The sequence below is a fragment of the Macaca nemestrina genome, chromosome 2 (genome assembly GCF_043159975.1).
Source record: "Macaca nemestrina isolate mMacNem1 chromosome 2, mMacNem.hap1, whole genome shotgun sequence".
NCBI classification, from domain to species: Eukaryota; Metazoa; Chordata; class Mammalia; order Primates; family Cercopithecidae; genus Macaca; species Macaca nemestrina.
Genome location: NC_092126.1, coordinates 185621892 through 185641711, shown reverse-complemented (window position 1 = coordinate 185641711; position 19820 = coordinate 185621892). Strand labels below are relative to the sequence as shown.

Sequence of the window (19820 nt, the reverse complement as noted above, 5' to 3'; positions counted from 1 at the left end):
ATAACCAAAGGAATATAAATCATTCTACCATGAAGACACATGCATATGTCTGTTCATTGCAGCAATATTCACAATAGCTAAGACATGGAATCAACCTAGATGCCCATCAGTGGGGGACTGGATAAAGAAAATGTGGCGCAAAAACAGCAGGGAATACTACACAGCAATTAAAAAGAATGAAACCATGTCCTCTGTAGCAACATGGATGGACTAAGAGACCATTGTCATAATCAAATTAACCCTTTTATGCTTAGCGTTCCACTAATGGAACGCTAATGTGGGAGTTCTTTACATCCTGCTGCTCAAGCTTATTGCCAAGGTCTGATTTTTCAAACTCAAAAAATTGCAAACTCCCACATAAAATGCAAGAACAGAAAAAACAAATACTGCATGTTCTTACTTCTAAGTGGGAGCTAGACATTGAATACATGTGGACACAAGGAAGCAACAGACACCAGGGCCTATTTGAGGGTGGGAGGAGGATGAGGATTGAAAAACTACCCACTGGGTATTAACGCTGATTAGCTGGGTGACAAAATTATCTGCACATGAAACCCCTGTCACATGCAACTTATCCATTTGACAAACACGCATGTGTACTCCTTGAACCTAAAATAAAAGTTGGAAAGAAGAAAAAATGATAAATTTTCCACTTGTGATATCATGTTGGTGCTCAAAAACTTTTGGATTTTGGAGCATTTTGGATTTCAGATTTTCAGATTAGGAATGTTCAGCCTGTATTTACTATGTAAAGTGAGTTTAAAAAAAAATCCTCACCAAAAGGCAATGTAAGTGATTTGATCTTCACTTAATAGTTTTGTCATTGTTTTTAAATTATAACTGACTATACAAGTTTTGTTTTTAATATCCATAAAACCTTTATGAAAACCTGTGTGGCAACATTTTTAGATTGTTTTCTGTATATTAACTCACGTTTCTAGGGTAGTTTACATAGGAAGCTACTTTATTGTTGGGTTAATTTTTTTTTCAGTTCTAACTCTGTTTTTCACAGGTACATATGCATAATGCTAAACTCTTCTGTGAAAGCTCCTGTGATTTTTTTTTTTTTTTGCTTTGCTTTCCATAGAGAAGTTAAAAAGCCTTTTCTATTATGAGAGAAGATATTCTTTGTAATTTGAAAGGAAATAAATCTTACTGCTAAAAAAAAAAAAAAAAGTAGCTTAGCCGGGCACAGTGGCTAATGCCTGTAATCCCAGCACTTGGGGGCGGCTGAGGCGGGCAGATCACTTGAGGTCAGGAGTTCGAGACCAATCTGGCCAACACGGTGAAACCCCATCTTTCTCTACCGAAAACATAAAAAATTAGCCGGGTGTGGTGGTGCGTGCCTGTAATCACAGCTACGCAGGAGGCTGAGGCGGGAGAATCACTTGAACCCGGGAGGCTAAAGTTGCAGAGAGCCAAGATCGTACCACTGCACTCTAGCCTGGGTGACAGAGTGAGACTCCATCTCAGAAAATAATAATAATAATAATAATAATTTGCCATATTTTCCTAAATGTGAATTAAGTACTTTTGCTATAAGTCTAGTTATTACGCTCAGGCTGCTATTATAGAATTTTCTTTGAAGAATGATACATGTCTTTGGTTAACCTTTGTATTATCAAGTGTATCAAATTTATCTAGAATAGAGCATAGCTGTATGTATTACCTAGAGGCTTAATAAACCTTCATATAATGAGTAATTATGTATTGGGCTAAAATCTGTAAAACCTTTTCAGATTTTCAATACGTATGCCTACTTCCTTAAATACTCGAAATTTTTAGATATTTTACTTTTTTTCTCGCTGTTCTTTGGATTATGTACCTTTGGTGTGTAGCATAAGCTGTAGATCCTATGTACAATTACAAAATGCGTGAAGTTAATACTCCCTTTTCTCTGTGTAGCTTGTGAAAATACAAATGATATAAATATAGAATAAAAATGCGATGGTAACTTCCGTGTGAGAGAAAACTAAGTACGAAATTCTGTTCTTACATATGAATCCTCCTATTGTTAAATACAATGTGGAAAAAAAAGTTTTTTAATTTTTAATTTTCCATCTTCAGCTTATTTTTAGCTATATGCTTTTTGGCATTTATATTTACTAGGGAAAAATTAAAACTTAAAGAACAACTTTATGTTCCTAAGATTATTTAATTGTATGAACTCAACTATACTCCATGAAAGAATGATCTAAAACATAATGTTGGCATGACTTAACCTTTTAAAAAGGGAGAGTTTAAAAAAAGATAGAGGGAGTGTAGCTCATTAGTACCTGAAGGGACTGACTATAACATATGAAGCTGAACTTGTAACTTTGATTTCCTATTCTTTAAATATAATATAATTGTTTAGTCTAAAGAATGTATGTTTTAATTACAAGTATATAATATTTCCACCTCCAGTGCAGCATATTAGTTAGAAATTTAAACCAGTGCATGTAACTTAATATAAATTAACTTAATCAACTTCGTTGAAAGTACTCAGAAAGCCCTAAAAAATATAAAACAATGATTCCCACCACCTACCCTGCAAAGGACCCCAATACCAAAAGGTATCACTATAGTGAGTTGAAATGTAATGGACTTTTTCTGTTTTTTATGAGAAGTCTTTTTGGATCAAAAGTTGCATTGATGCAGGATAAAATGCTTTGAGGTTTGATTAAGAGAGAGTTGCTAGCAAGAGGACCTAAATTTACTACACTAGAATAAATTTCTGTTCCTCATCTCTTATTTCCACTGACCATAAACATTTATTGGTATTGATTTCTTCAGAATTATTTTTGTGATCTTTTGCAAAAAGAAACATTGCAGTCTGTTTACAGGAGGTTTTAGGTATGAAATGTTAAAAGTTTGAAAGAAAAAAACCTGTGATTTATTTAGACTCTGTACCTTCATATGTTGTTCTGAAAGGCTTTTGTATTTTCTGAATAACTTACATATTTTGATATGGTATTTTACCAATAGCATTAATTTACCTATTTTTTTTCTTCTTGCATATTTTCACGAACTGGTTGCCTTATCCAACTTTTTTCTTTCATTGTTTTATTTTTATATTCACCATTCATTCATTCATTCATTCATTCACCTTTTGGGGTTTTGTTGGTAGTTACAAATTAAATGTTTAATCCTATTATCATATAGCTTACTTTGAATAAAACATACATTATTAAAATTGGTATGAAGTATCTCTACTTTATGAAACACAAAATGTTTGGTACAAAACTTTTTTTCCATATTGCATATAACAATAGGAAGATTCATATGTAAGAACAGAATGTTGTACTTAGTTTTCTTACACATAGAAGTTGCCATCACATTTTTATTAGATATTTATGTCATAGTTGGCTCTGTGCAAGAGGCTTACATAGAGAAATTAATAAAAACAATACGTTGGTCTCTGTCTTCATAAGGATTAGATTTTTAAAAAATACCAATGAGGAAAGACCCAAATGTCAAATAGTGGTATCTTATCCAAGTTTTTTTCATAACAGTCCTTGATCTAGCCTGAAACTCATGCAGCAACTACAACCATTTTTGGAACACAAAGCTTTTCTTTTTGCATCTCCTTTAGTGCTTTATAATGGACAGTAAAAATAAACGAATGTAACTAACATAATTTTTTACAGTGCTGGTGCGTTAGTATTTTAAGGGGCCAGGAAGTATATAGGTTGAAGTGAATTATTTCAGCTAAAATTTAAGAAGTATTTAAGAGACACAGTTGGTGAAGTTTTTACATGTCAAAAGAGATATAATTTCTCTTTTATCAATTAGACAAATCTAGAACTCTTAATGTAACTGCTTTCAAGTTGACAATAAAATGTATTTTTTAGGTATTGGAATACTGATAACTGAATTTCTAAATTGTTCATGTTTATTTCATAGTAATGGTTTGGTTAATCATATGTCTAATCAGAAAATAATCAAGTAGAACACACATCCGATTTTTCTGCCATACTGTTTTTTAAAAAATAATTTCAACTTTTATTTTAGTCGGGTGCATATGCAGGTTTATTACATGGATAAATTGCGTGTTGTGAGGGTTTGGTGTACAGATTATTTCATCACCCAGGTAATGGACATAGTACCTGACAGGCAGTATTTTAGTCCTCACCCTCTTCCCATCCTCCCCACTCAAGTAGGCCCCAGTGTTTATTGTTCCCTTCTTTGGATCCATGTGTACTGAATGTTTACCTTCCACTTATATGTGAGAACATGTAGTATTTGGTTTTCCTGTGTTAATTTACCTAGGATCATGGCCTCCACCTGCATTCATGTTGTTGCAAAGGACAAAATTTTCTTCTTTTTTCTGTCTGCATAGTATTCAATGGCATATATGTACCACATTTTCTTTATCCAATCTACCATTGATGGACACCTAGGTTGATTTCATGTTTTTGCTATTGTGGATAGTGCTCATATGAACATATGAACATATGAGTGCATGCTATTTTTTATAGTCAGGAAATTGAAAGGTAATTAGAGTTCAAAATTTAAAACATTTTAATTATCACATATAAAAATGAAGACATTGGTTTGAAATAGATTACTTAGCACTAAGTATCATTGCTTTACTTATTCATTAATTCATGAGAAGGTATTAAGCATATACAATTTGCCAAATCTTGTGTGGGGCACTTAAAAACAGAAAGATGATTAGGACACAGTACCTTCCCTCAAATAGCCACCAGGCTAGTGGGGAAGATAAATAAGTGCATAGATCTTTATGATTTAATGTGACAAACGCTGTGTTCTGTGCACCCGGAGATCAAAGACTAACTGTCCATCTTAGTAGTAGAGGGATAGGTTTGCATGGAAGTTTTTTGTGTGCTGAGTCTTAGAGGGCATTAGAGTTTCCTTCTGATGCTGGCATTAAAGGACAGAGAATGATGCATGTAATTGGCTGCAAGATAGTATGGCATGATGTGAGAACTCGTGGGGGTAGATTCTCCAAAGGAAATTGGGTGCTGAGAGCATCAGGATCTTTATACTGGGGTTAGTTTTCTATACTTCCTCTAGACATCTTTTTTGATTTCGGCATTTGCCCAAGCAGTTTAATACTCACTATACTAATTGTATAGTGAGAATTTTGATGCAGTTTTGTCATTTATTGAATCAACAAATACATACTGAGTGCTTACTGTGGGCTAGATATCTTGCCATCTGTTTTCCTTTAAAATGTTTCCAACTTATGTGCTAAATGTTGCTGTTCAAATTCACATCTAAGAGTAAAGGAATAGAAGGTCATTATGATGCTTTAATGTGGTGGAGAAATCAGTGATGTATCCCTAAACTTGTAGTAATATGAGGCCCAAAGTCAATCTGGTTACTTAGAAGTCAGACACTCCTTTGAGATTAGAACTAGGACCCAAGGCTTGAACTCATATTCTGTTAACCACAGTCAGAGGTATGTATGTAATCAGGTAAGAAGGAGTAATTCTAAGGAACTCAAACATTCTTCATGCTGCATTGACATTCAGGTGCTGCTTGTTAAATTTTTATTATTTTTAATAAAGATAAATTTAAAGCATTCTATGATTTACTCCCCAAATTGGTACATATTAAGGGAAGTGGTGTTTAAAAGATGTACTTTTACCACAGTTGCTGGGATTAGTAGTAAGTATTATTAGTTGTATTTCCTGATACTCTCATACTTTCTTTTTACAGACAAATCGATGGTAAACCAGAGGAGCCTTCAGTAACATATGCAACATATCGAGGCCCAAGTCACATTAGGAAATATTTAAAGCAACAGACGGGCTTGGCAACTGTGAATACCTTGGACACAGAAAATGAAAGTTCTGACTCTAGTATAAACAGACACATTGACCCTGGAAGTGAGATTGAGGCTAGGATACTGCCACTGTTGTTATCAGCTAGTACAGACTCATCTATGAAAGGAAATCTACTTGAAGGCCCATTAGAAGACTCTGATTGTAGCAAAACAAGTCTCAACACAGAAAGTTCTTTGACAAATAACCCAGAACTGCAGAATATTGCCTCTTCCAATAATTTTTTAAATAAAAATGCTTGGGGGGGTATTGAGAGAAATAGGTCATCCCCTTCTTCTGTGACGAACTCCAGCTATGATGGAGAATCTGACTCACAGCACCATTTAAGTTGTGAACCAGTTTCTCAGACTAACAGAAATTTGGTATGTTCAGCATTGTTCACAGGAAGTAGCAGTAGCAATGTCCCTTGCAGCCCAGATTTTCAGAGAGTAACTACAACAGAAAATACGATAAAAGAAAACACTGTGATGAGTAATGGGACATTGGTGCAAAGAGAGGAGCTTGTTGAGCCTCAGGGCCCTGCTATTTCTAATTTCTCTTGTACCAAATCTGATGGGAGTGACACTACTGAACAGGAAAGTACAAATTTGCCAAGTCCAAATAAATCAATTAGGCATGAAGATCTGCAGTTGCCAGAGAGTGAGTGTTCTGACAAGCAAACCATAGATAACTCATCAAAGCAAGCTGCCATTCACACCAGTGTCGTTGCTCTTCAGAGACATGCTGTGACAAACACAGAACTTGTAAATGAAGGAAAGAGATTGTCTGCCCAAGACTCACAGAAAAATGTGGTTGTTAGAGAAATCAGGCAAGAAACAGAAAGTGCCTCAGCTAGTGAATCCATAGCTTCAAGTCATGTAAAAGCTCCAGAAGATAAAATTGAGTCATCACCCAAAGATACTGACCAATACTTTGAAACCAAAGCCAAAAAGCTTGATTTTAGGTCCCATGATAAAATTCCTCATATTAGAATGAATAGAAAAGACCTGACCTCCTTAAATTACGTCAGTGAATCAGCAGTTGTAGCATGCTTAGTAAATAAAAATGCACCTGAGTTGAAATTTGAACTTAATAGAAGTCACATTTCAGAAACTCCTCTTGACTCTGAGAGTCCTCAACAAACTAAAGTATCACCTGATGCTAAAACATGTCTTAGCCTTGACTGTAAAAAACTAAATTTCAATATTTCACCTCCTACCTTTGTTTCTGGAGTTGGGATGCTGAGCAAGTTGGATATTCCTGATTTAATGAATGAGGGTTCTCCTGTGCCCATTGAAACTGGGAAGGTCAACACTGTTGGTATTTCCTGTCAGCCTAGTAAGTGTAAAGAAGAAAATGTGAAAAACCATGTTGAGGCTGCAGGCGGGAAGAGTCCTCCTCTTTCCTTTTGCCTTGAATATACATCTGCAATTTTTGAATCCAAGGAAATTCTTTCTAATAGTGAAAAATGCCAGGTTCTTCCAGGTTCTGAAGCCAGTGGCCCTCACTTAACTGGGATGGAGCTATTGAGCTTTGACTCTGGAAACCTCTCTAAGGATTGCAGTTCCATTTTATCTCAAGACCCTAATAGAGTAATGTCTTCAAACACTAAAGCAAATATGAGCATAATAGAGAAGTCTGATTCTCTTTCCTTGGAAGCCAAAACTGCTAACATTGTATCAAAAGCTGAAATTGATGGTCAGAACAATGTTCCTGTGGAGTCACATTCTGGAAGAGGAAAAACTATATCCTTGTCCAAGGTATCTTTTTCACAAGCGGAGCCCAGAGACATTTCTCAGGATAAAATGTCTTCTTTTCCACTGAAAATTACCCATGTTCCAGAAAAGCCTATTTTATCAGCATTAACATTTCTAGAAGTTGAACAGGACAAAAGTTTTCAATCAATTAATCATAATGAGATTGGAGAGAAATGTTCAGACACTGGCCTAAAAGAGAATTGCCAAGCTGAGCTTTCTCCTGCTACCTCCAAATATGAAGATATACCAGAAACAGAGGTAGATGCCTTAGGCTCTCCTCCTGCTCTTCTTAAAAGTATTATATCTGGGATTTTACCACCTATTCGTGATGAGAAAGTCAGTAGGCAAATGGCACAGAATTGTGAAGCTAACACTTACATGATTCATCAATCTTTGGATATTTGTGGGACTAAAAAGATTTCTGGTCACTCAGAAATGGCAGAACTCAGCTTAGCTAATATTTTCCATAAATTCCAAGAAACTGGCAGCTCAAAAGTAAATTCACCTTTTCTGGATTCTGATTCCAGTTTGGGAAAAAATGTTTCTGCATCTGAGGACTCAAGCTTCCTTAATGTACCTTCTGTGCTGAGATCAGAAAAGAAATCCTCATCTTACAGAAAGAAAGAGAACATCCATTTTTTAAATGGTGGTATTGATAGTGTGTCATCTTCCTCTAGTTACCCTGAAGAAGTTAACGTGATGATAAATTCACATAAGCCCCAAAATCATTTGGATTCTATACAAGTTACCAAAGATCTCACACATGAAGGTACCTCTGTAACTGACCTGTTGTACCCTAACACCTCTTATTTGGAATTTGAAACGTCTATCTCAATTGGGAAAGAAGTAACCCCATTTCAGGAACATTTTGGGAAGATATCCACTGATTTCCCAACCACTGCCCGATTTGACAATCCCGTGGAAGCAGAGACTGGAGCAGTTGCTGGGCCTGCAGTGTCAGTTAACAGCTCAGGCCAACAGTGTTCTGAAGCCTCTGCTGAGCACATAGAAGCCAGGGGAAGAGCACATGACCAACTTTTGGACCTCGAAAGTAGTTTACTCAAAAAGGCCGACACATTGATTGGTGAGATTTTTAATTCTGTCAGGGAAGAACTAAAATTCAAACACACAGTGAGTACCTGCCAGGAGCACATAGCCATAGAAGGCATAATGAATCAGGGTACCCTGAAAGAAGACGTCTCTGAGAAAAACCCATTAGAAGTTACACTAACAGAGATCCAACAGACAGAGGGTTTGGAAGAGCAGGGCATGGAAAACATGTCAGAAGTTGAAGAGAAGCCCTGTGATTCACCAGCGGTTGGTGAGAAGAGTCTTCTTGTTGATCCTGATAGTATGAATGTATCTTGTTTGTTAGAAGATAAAGCTAGGGAATTAGTCAGTGAGATTATTTATGTAGCCCAAGAAAAATTGAGAAATGATGCTTTTGAAGATACTGAGGATACTTGGGATTCTGAACTTCAGGCAGATCCTTCAAAAATTCTGAACAGTGATAGTGTTAAGCCACATGATGTAGTTAGAGAGTTCTTGGTATCAGAACAGCCAGTAAATCAAAGCACACAAATTAGTGAAAATAAAGTATTAAGTAAATTCTTCTCTGTAAGTAACTTAGCTAGTGGCACAGAGTCAATTAAGGGAAGAGAAATTGTTCTCTACCAAAAATCCCCATTTTCTGGAAATGGATCTGGACTGTCTGATAGTATAAATTTGCAGGAATCAGATACGGTTTTACTAGCTGAAGACATGTCACGTAAATGGTCAGATGATAGGGTAAAAACACATTTATTTTGTAATGAGGACTGTAATGAGACAATGGAAATAGAGAATGTGGATAATAACAAAACTGAGACAGAGGATAGAAGAACTCTTGTATTAAATTTCAAATGGCCTCCACTTGTGAATGATGACATCCATGCACCTGGTACATCTAAAAGCAGTTTGTCTGATAGCCTTGTATGTATATCTGAAAAAAACTTGCCAGGACACAGTAAAAACACACCTCTTGCAATGTCAGAAGTAGGGAAAGTACACAAGAAGGATAATGAAATAAATATAGGGAAAATTGAGCTTATACCTTCCATGTTAGAAACGGGGAAAACAAACAAAAAGGATGCTGAATTGAATATTCTGAAATACGAGGCAGTCCCTCCTATGTTAGAAATGGGAAGAGTACATAAAATGGATGCTGAAATGAATGTCAAGAAAACTGAACCAAAAGCTAATGTTTTTAAAATGGGAGAGGTATACCAAATGGATGCTGAGAGCTGTATTGAAAAAACTGAGGGATCACCTGTCACTTTAGGAATGGAAAAAGCTTATAAGATGAAGGGTACCGAAGGGGATGTTGGCAAAATTGAGGTGATACCTGTTATGCCAGAAGTGAAAAATGTCCACCAAAAGGATGCTGAAGGGTATATTGTAAAGACTGAGATGGCACCTGTTACAATTCACATGGAAAATATTTACCAAACGCATGCTGAAGGGGATATTGGCAAGACTGGGGCAATACCCTTGTCAGAATTGGAAAATATCTACCGAAAAGATGGTGAAGGGATTAGTGAAAAGGCTAAAGGAATACCCATTACATTAGCAGTGGAAAATGCTTACCAAAAGGATGCTGAAGGGGATATTGCAAAGGCTGAAGTGATGCCTGTGAGGTTAGAAATGGAAAATACTTACCCAAAGGATACTGAAAGAGATAGTGGCAAAACTGAGGTGATGCCCATTGCATTAGAGGTAGTAAATACTTACCAAAGAAATGCCGAAGGGTTTACTGGGAACACTGAGGGATCTATGTTGAAAATGGAAGCTACTTGTCAAAAGACTGCTGAAGAGGTCATTAAGAATACTGAAATAGTACCGTGTGTGTTAAAAGTGAAGGAAGCACACGAGGCAGCACCTGCCCCCTTAGAAATAGAAAAAGCATGCAAGAGAGATGTTAAAGACACTATTGGAGCAACTGTGTCCTTACCCTCTGTGATAGAAATGGAAAAAATATCCCCAGAAGATTGTGGTGAGAATATTGGGAAACACGAAGTGTTACCCACAGTGGTAGACATTGAGAAAATACATGGACCAGGACTGGGATTGACCATTACACAAGTGGAGGCCATGCCTCCTGCATTTGAAAGTAAAACACTACAAGAGTATGCTGTAGGGAGTGTTGGAAAAACAAAGGAAGAACCTACTGAAATAAAGGAAGGCTTGATAGCACATGAGAATAGACTTGCTACACATTTCAGGGGTTATGAATCCCCTACATTAAGTAAGGATTATGAGGGCTACCCAGCCCCAGCAATGCCAGATTTTCAACCTGGAGATACCATAATAAGACTAGACAAAAGAATGTCTCTTACTGCAATACATGACAAGAGGAGAGAGACAGATTATAGTGGCAAAAAAGGATATAATTTAGCTTTTGTTTCTCAAGATGAACAAGAAAATTCTTCCTTTACTATATTATACGAAGAGCCCCTTCAAGAAGAGGACAAGTATGCTTCCGCGGAAGCAAGCCAAACACGGTCTGTCTGGTTTCCTGATACGTCCCCTGACAGCATGCCTGTTCTGGCATGTGAAAGGTCTGAGAGTAGAACTGACCTTGTCCATCACTTTGAAAAAGGTACTAAATTAGGTGAGACATTTGATAGTGATAGTTCAGAAATGTTCTTATCAGTGGAGGCCAAAAGGTACAAAATTTATCCTTTAGCATTGTCTCCCATTTATGAGGATGACAGCTCACAGGAGGACATTCTATCCAGTGAGGTTTCACCTGGTCACCATGGCCCCAGGAAATCAAGAGAGAGTGAAAACCAGCCCTCTTCTGTTTTATCCCTTCTCCAGTCAGTGTCAGAGCGTTTAAAGATGAATTTTGATGAAGATGACAGAGAGGCAGCTGAGGAGGAAGAAGAGGAGGAGGCAGCAGTATTGCATAAAGATCTGAGAGCTGGAAGCGGGGAGCATGTTACCTTCCAGTTGCCAGATCCTTCTATCACATTTTACCCTGATGACCAGGAAAGCATTGGAATTTCTAAGAATTCATATGTGATGCCAAGTGAACCTACTACCTCCAATCTGCAAGTTGGTCTGTGGCCAGAAAAGACCTCATTTCTCCAGAAATCTGACCTTACTTCTAAACTACATTCTTCTTTAAAGAGTGCTTATCATCAGTATCTGCAGACTTCCCAAAGTTATTCCTCAGAAAAAGGAGCCAGATTTGGTGGAATTCTTCAGGAACCAGTGTCCAAGTATTTCCGTGTTCAAGACAACCCAGGCAGATTGAGCCCATTTATAGAGGTAAGTTATTTTGTTTATTATATTAATAATTAAAGCTTTGGGTTATGAAATTATCTAAAGGCTTATTAAGAAAAATCAATGTTTTGGCCAAGCATGCTGGCTCACGCCTGTAATCCCCGCACTTTGGGAGGCCGAGGCAGGTGGATCACAAGGTCAGGAGTTCAAGACCAGCCTGGCCAAGATGGTGAAACCTCGTCTCTACTAAAAATAAAAAAAAAAATTGCCAGGCATGGTGGTGGGCGCCTGTAATCGTAGCTACTGGGGAGGCTGAGGCAGAGAATGGTTTGAACCCGGGAGGCAGAGGTTGCAGTGAGCCAAGATCGCACCAATGCACTCCAGCCTGGGCGACAGAGTGAGGCTCCATCTCAAACAAAACAAAAAAGAAAATCAATGTTTTGAGGTTGTAGAAGTTACATAAAGTTTGTTTCATAAAAATATCAGATTTATTCTTTGGTTGAAATATATCATAACTCATGTATTTTAGTTGGACTACTTAGGAAACAAAATTGCTTGGTCAGAATTTAAAAAGCATAATACTGAAGCAAGGTTATTTTGAAGTATTTTGCTAATATTTTTCAAGCTAAATTAAGTGACAGTCTAAATTTCTCAAGGTACTGTATGTGAGAAAATTGTCAGTTTGCATTTAGCTTATTAGTCTAATGAAAAATCTTTCTGTTAAGTAAAATTTTTAAGTATTTGACAGCAGCCTCTCACTACAACAACTCATGTTGTTCATGCAACGCAGGGCAGTGAGCAACCTAAATCAAACAAAAAGAACTGAAAACATTATAGCTGGAAAATGTTTTAAATTCAATTACATTTTTCTTTGATTTAGAAAATTTAAATATTTAATGTAGAATATTTATTAAATATGGGACTTTCCTTTCTGGCATTTCCAAGGTCATGGTACTTTCAAGATAAAGATAGAGGATGTCCAAGGCCTGTATCTTTACCTCAAACAATCTTCATGGCAAATAGTAATACTCAAAGACCAACCAAAACTTGCAAAGCAAAGTCGTTTTAAAAGACGTGATGGGATTTGAAGAAATATTTCTTTCATGGTTCTCCACTGCCTACCAAATCAAGTGGCACCTCTTAACTCTGCATTATAAGGCCCCCAAGTTCTGTTTTGCCAACCTTGTCTCCGCACACTCTGGGTGCACACTCTGTTTCCTACCAGTGCACTTTTCCCCAGGATGGTTCTCTTCCTAGAATTTCTTTATTCACTATCCCGTCACAACCTGCCACATTTTCCATTCACTGAAATGTTTTTCAAGATCCCTCAGTACCACTTCCTCAGAAAAGCCTCTCTGAATCTCTGTGTGCCCTTACCTCCATGCTGGTGCCATTTCCACAACCTAGTGTTTTCCTTGTGTTTTACCTGTGAATGTAACTTAGGCTTAGAAGAGCTATGCAAATATGATCATCTATTTACCCATTCTAAGCGATGTACTTCTTGAGGGCAGAGACAACGTGTTAATTTCCTGTATGTTTGTATTTATATCACTTCTATCTAGAGAAGCACCTCGCTCATAATGATCACTAACTAAATATGTGATAAATTGGATACATGACTGCTAAGAAAATGAATTATGCATCTTTCACCGATGTTTCTTGAAGCTTACTTTTCCACTTTTATTATTTCAGAATGTTGACAAAGAAACTCTGAGATATAACCCAAGACCTGGGAAGGTAAGGATAACTTTCTCAAACTAAGATAAAGGTTAAAGATTAGGTAACTTTCAGGCTTGAGGAATTTAATATACTTATACGTGACTTAGAAAATGATTTCAAGGATTTAACATCTAAAGTAACATTTGCTTTTGTATATTTAGGATGTTTATTTCTATGTTCTAGGACATTTTAGAATTTAAAATACATTCTAAAAATTAGTTATTGTAGCTACTTACTGCTATTTACTGTGTTGCAGATGGTTATCTATGATCTCCATGAAAGTAAATATAAACAAGAAGTCTACTGTAATATTCCTGATGCTACATCATGGTCTTTTCCAAATGGAGTTCTAATAAAAGTTGTAAGGGGCTGGTAAGAAGTCTCTTAAAATTTTATAGCATAAAAAGTAAATGTGTCTTCTTGCTGTTAATGCTTTTTTTGCTATTTTTTATTAAAGTCATAATTTCCTTCCTCTACTTTTTGACAGAATATTTTGAAACATTATTGTTAGTGTGTTATAACTTAATTGTTCTCTTTATTTACTATGGCATAAAATATAATCTGTTTTTAGTGCTTCAGCCAGTAAGTTGCAAGACTTAATCTATACAATCAGTACCATTCTGTAACTGCATTATTAGCGGATAGATTTGGCAAGTTTGGGTGAATGCTTCAGTTGAATGAAGCATAGCTTTGAAAATGAGTTCAGAATTTGTGGGATGCTGAGGAATGTGAAGGCCACATAGTTAAAGTTGTTCGTATAACTTGCTCAGAAGTGAAGGAATCTTTGTATGGTCTAAAAATGAGGGGCAACTGCATCTGTTTATTATGGACCATGAGCCATGGACAAGCTGGAGCCAGAATTTATCTGTCCAGTGTTTAGGCTACCCAGGTAAGCATTCACGTCTTAAATCATATGGTGTAATCTCATCTTCATATAACAAAATAGGACTTGTGTCCTGTGTTACTCAGCAACAAGAAAATTAGAAGTATAATTTGGAATTGTTGCACTATTGTTTTTAATGCAACTGTATAGTTTTGTATAGACCACATCTATAAAGAGCATACATACCTAAATATAGACATAGAAATATATTATGGTACTATGTTCAGAAAGTATTTCTATTCCCAAGGTATATGCACTTTTGTTTTTTCTTTCCTATTCACCTATACTTAAATTAGCATATAGCATTGTTTCAAAAAAATAGAGTTATATGTTAATAGTGGAAGATATCCCAGCTTAAAAAATTTAAGTAGACAAAATGGTCTGTGACTTATTCGCCTCAGCTCTTAGAAAATTAAATATAATATAACTCATCATTGCATTTCTCTTTATTTAGCTGGATTTTATATGAGAAACCACATTTCCGAGGTCAGAAATGTGTGCTGGAAGAAGGGGAAAAGGTGTTAAATCGTGACTGGATTCTTCAGAACAGAAGGCATCCACAAAGAAACTTTGCATTGGGTTCTATCAAACGTGTGTTAAAGGTAACAACTGTAGATTTTTCTCCTGTTTTTTATTTGATTTTATTTGTCATATAGTAAACCTGTGCTATGACCTGGCAATGTTTACAAATCATTGCTAATTTTTGTGCTGTTACTAATCTTCATTATCATTGATAATCTTTTGAGTTTATGCAAATAGAGTGAATGTAATTAAAAATATTAACCAGAGGTAATCTAGTTTATAAAATGTTACATGGGCTGGGCGCGGTGGCTCACGCCAGTAATCTCAGCACTTTGGGAGGCTGAGGTGGGCAGATCACCTAAGATTGGGAGTTCAAGACCATCCTGGCCAACATGGTGAAATCCTGTCTCTACTAAAAATACAAAAATTAGCCGAGTGTGCTGGTGCAAGTCTGTAATCCCAGCTACTCTGGAGGCTGAGGCACAAGAATCACTTGAACCCAGGACATGGAGGTTGCAGTGAATCAAGATCGTGCCACTGCACTCCAGCCTGGGCGACAAAGTGAGACTCAGTCTCAAAAAACAATAATAAATAAAGATATAAAATGTTACATGATGTACTATGTATTTTAATAGGATTATACTATTATTATTAAAATATGCTAATAGGAATAGTATACTCCTATTATAATAGTATACTATAGACTATACTGTAATAGTATACTACTATATTAGTGTACTACTATAATAGTATTCTACTGCTCCTACTGTAATACTCCTAGTGGTATATCATAGTATAGTATTGGCTGGGCCCTGTGGCTCACACCTGCAATCCCAGCACTTTGGGAAGCTGAGGTGGGTAGATCACTTGAGGTCAGGAGTTCGAGACCAGACTGGCCAACATGGTGAAACCCCATCTCTACTAAAAATACAAAAATTAGCCAGATGTGATGGTGGGCAGCTGTAACCCCAGCTTCCCAGGAGGCTGAGGCAGGAGAATCACTTGAACCTGGAGGGCAGAGGTTGCAGTGAGCTGAGATCATGCCACTGCACTCCAGTCTGGGCAACAGAGCAGGACTGTGTCTCTTAACAATAATAATAATAACAATAGCAGCATAGTATTATACAATACTCCTAATTAGTATACACTGTTCCTAATTAGGAGTATACTATTCAGGAATATTAGAGATTCCTTATTGATTTCCAGATATACATTTTCCTAGTGTAGATTGCTTCTACTTATTATAGACATGTGTGTGCATGCATGTGTGTGTGTTAGGGGAAATAAGGGAGGATTGGAATAGGAAGGGAAGGTATTGTTTTTTATTTTTCTGTTTAAACAATATTAATACTAAGATGAAAAGGGTCTTCCAATGTAATAAAATATTTTGTATGAAGTTCTGTGGTAGTATAGAGGAGGGGTTAATTAGTGATAAGGACATCTCAGATAAGGACAGAATTCTCCTCACAGGTATTCTTAAGATTTCCTTCAACAGTAACATAATATGTGATACAATACAGTTACTTATGTGACAGTCATGGATATATGTAGTTTTCAAGTTATGGAGATTTCATTTGTATACATAAAAAGTATAAATTGAGATGAACACCATCATGATGACTTGGATTGTTATTATTAAACTCTTCATAGTGGTCTGTAGCATTCAGAGAAATTAAATATAGCCTACAGAAAAACTCAAGTTATAAAGGGTGGCTGCACATATTTTATGTGAATCAATACTGTCTGCCAAACTCTAAGTAAACCTATATTTAACAAATATTTGTGTCTGCTTTTGAGCCAATACTATGGTGTGCACAGGGAATAGAAATACAAGTGAGATACGGTTCCTTACTTCAGGTTGCTTAAAGACTGGGGGAGAGCAGCTGAATCACATGATTATATGATGTGAGACGTGTTCTCCAGGGCCCTTTGGGCACACAGAAGAAACAACTCACCTTTGGGAAGACGCATGTCACCTGGAGGAGGTGGCACCTGTTTGGAATGTTGCAAGGACTAACAGGAGTTAAGCAGTCTAGGAGATATGAGGGAGTTCCTGGCAGAGCCACTTTTGTCAGATGCAGAGGTGAGCTTTGGTGGCCTAGTGTAATGCAAGGAGATTAAGATGGCTGAAGTGGAGAGAGCAATGTCCATTTTCATTGAAAGATTTAACTGCAGTCAGTTCAGTTCTGCAGATAACCATCTGAGTGCTCACTCGATTAACTCAACTAGAAATTCCTTGAAAAAATGACTAGTTTGTAACTGTACTCTTTTAAGATTTATATAACTTGTGGTTTTGTGCTTTCTTTGTGAAATCAGGCACTATGCCAAGGCCTAGTGGGAAAAAAACAAGTAATTTATGGCAAACAGCCACCGCTCTCAGCCCCCCCGAAATCAAACAATAAAATCAAACAGATTTAATCTGGTGAGCATAGATATTTGAATGGATATTTGCACGTCCACCATTTGTTTGGACTATATTATAAGAAAGAGTAAGTCAGGCTTGTACTTTTTCCTCCTGTGTTTGTTCTTGGAATCATTTCTTTTTTTAGTTGCAGTGTTAGTGCCCGTGTATCTCCAACAGTTCAACAACTTTTAGTGAGGAAGGAAAATAAAACTATTGAGCATTGAATGAAAGAGGCATAAGCCTTGTTTAAATATTTTACAAAGTAATAATTAGGCATCAAACTGCTTCCTTTTTCCAACATTGTCAAAATTCTGCCTATCGATGCTTCACTTTCATGATGGTTGTTTCCATGCTGGATTCACTTCTGCCTATTCTATGCCAACTTTATCTTGTTGAATCATCTTTATATTAGTTGTTTTCATTGTTGTAGTCAAGACTTTAATGTCCTTTAAAGATAATTCTTTCATGACGTCTTCACTTTAGAGTACACCACCCAAACAAACATTGTTTGTACAACACAATGCAGAGGAAATTTGTTTGTGTGACACAGTCAGTTATGTATTTTGTTACTGTAACTCAGATCCCTGGGGGGACATTAATATGGAAATATTTGAAATATTGTTACTAGCACTCTATTATTAACAGCATACAAAAGAGCCTTAAGGATTGACAGGTATAGCAGACACCCTCAGTTATCAGTATGTAGATTCCAGCTAAGCATTGTCTTTGTCCCCAGGAAAAATAATTGGGGGTGAAGGTAGTAACATGGTGAATCTTGATTCAAGTGCTTTCGTTTGCAAAATTAGAATAATTTAATATTGCAAATTACTATATTTACTGTGTATTTAAGTCTTTTTTTAAAGATATAACATTTTTCTTATGTTAAAAATCTGTTGATAGATCCAGAACGGAGGTATCTTATGTAAGGTAGAGACAAATTTTCTTACTGTGTTTGTTAACTGTGATTTTGTTAACTATATAAAACTGTCTTCATTCTTACTATAATAGTATACGTTTGCAAATTTCACTAATCTATTTGCAAAGTGTAGCAGGACTACAAAAGTATACAAGGAAGCCATATAAACTTAAATTGTTTATTGTTTCTAGGTTACTATAAAGTGCCTTTCAGTTGCTGGTGTTTGACTTTCTTTGTCCATCAAGAATTATACATATGTTTTGCAAAGCATGCTATTTCTGTGAATAGCCACTGTGAAGATAGAACTTAACAGTGAAATATTTTTCAGTCAACTAGAGCAAAAATTAGGTTTCTAGTGAAGATAACAGCAAAACATATGCCTTCTCATTTTTGTTTATTTTCATTTTTTGGTGATTACACTTTTGCTATTATACTGTTTCCATCTGTGTTGTTGTAGACTTGAATGCTTCTTAGCTTTTCCCTTTTAGAGTACACCACCCAAACATTGTTTGTACAACACAATGCAGAGGAAATTTGTTTGTGTGAGACAGTTAGTTATGTATTTTGTTACTGTAACTCAGATCCCTGGAGGGACATTAATATGGAAGTATTTGAAATAATGTTACTAGAACTCTATTATTAATAGCATACAAAAGAGCCTTGAGGATTGACAGGTGACTGTTCTAAACATTTCTGCTTATTTTTGAAATGAAACGTTAGAATGAAGTATGCTTTTGTACTTTAAAGGATATTTTTAGATTACACTTCTTTAGTATTTTGCATTTTAGAACCAATTTTCTGAAAATGAGATGTATAAACTTGCTTGCTTTTGTATATTAATAGAATGATTGAGAATTCAGTTTGGGGAAAAGTTGCAAAATCAGAATATTATACTTTTAGAATTGCAAAACTTAAATAGAATTGTTCAGTCTCTTATAAATGCCACACCTGTTATTACATTTACCTATTTTATTAAAAAGTATGCATTTGAATCTCACAGTGTCATAGGGGATAATTACTAAAACTTGAGTTGTATCGAGTTCTATCATTAAATACTCATGAGTATTGAGATAGTGTGTTTAGACAGAAGTGTATCTGTAATTTCAGAGAAGGGAAAAAATAATTGTAATTTTGATTCCCTAAGAAGGGATGAGGTCTTTTTTGAGTTAGAACTTGACTATTAGAAAAGATTTTTGAAAGTAAGAATACAAAGAATTATTTCTTTAGTCGAGATAGGGGAAACATCTGCAAAGCTTACAGAGGCTGGAGTGGAAGTGGAGATAGCGTGAGGACCAATATGACTGCAGAGTTGTAGGAAGTTAGTCTGGATCACAAGTTTTGTGCCCTATTACAGAAAGACACACAGAAACATGAATTTTATGTGCTTGGGTCTGAAGCCAATGAGTTTCTTGAGGAAAGTGATGTTCTAACAAGTTCAGCTGTCTAAAGAGTAGTAGCTAGTGCTTGACTAGTGGTTGTAAGTAGGCCTGTAATCAAAGTTTGGGCCTAACCAAGGGTTGTGACAGTGGAAATATGTAAGAAGAGATATACACAAGGGAAAATTTTAAGGAAGGTCTCACAG

At 36.2% G+C, this 19820-nt stretch overlaps 1 protein-coding gene across 2 annotated transcripts in view; it reads left to right on the top strand.

Moving 5' to 3' along the window:
• Window positions 1–19820, top strand: part of LOC105477438 (crystallin beta-gamma domain containing 3) — a 124042-nt gene that overhangs the window by 48937 nt on the left and 55285 nt on the right. For both annotated transcript variants that reach the window (XM_011733937.3, XM_011733938.3), the window contains 4 exons: window positions 5668–11839; window positions 13487–13531; window positions 13770–13885; window positions 14851–14998. In XM_011733937.3, coding sequence (XP_011732239.2) covers window positions 5668–11839; window positions 13487–13531; window positions 13770–13885; window positions 14851–14998 — 6481 coding nt within the window. The remainder of the gene's footprint in view (window positions 1–5667; window positions 11840–13486; window positions 13532–13769; window positions 13886–14850; window positions 14999–19820) is intronic.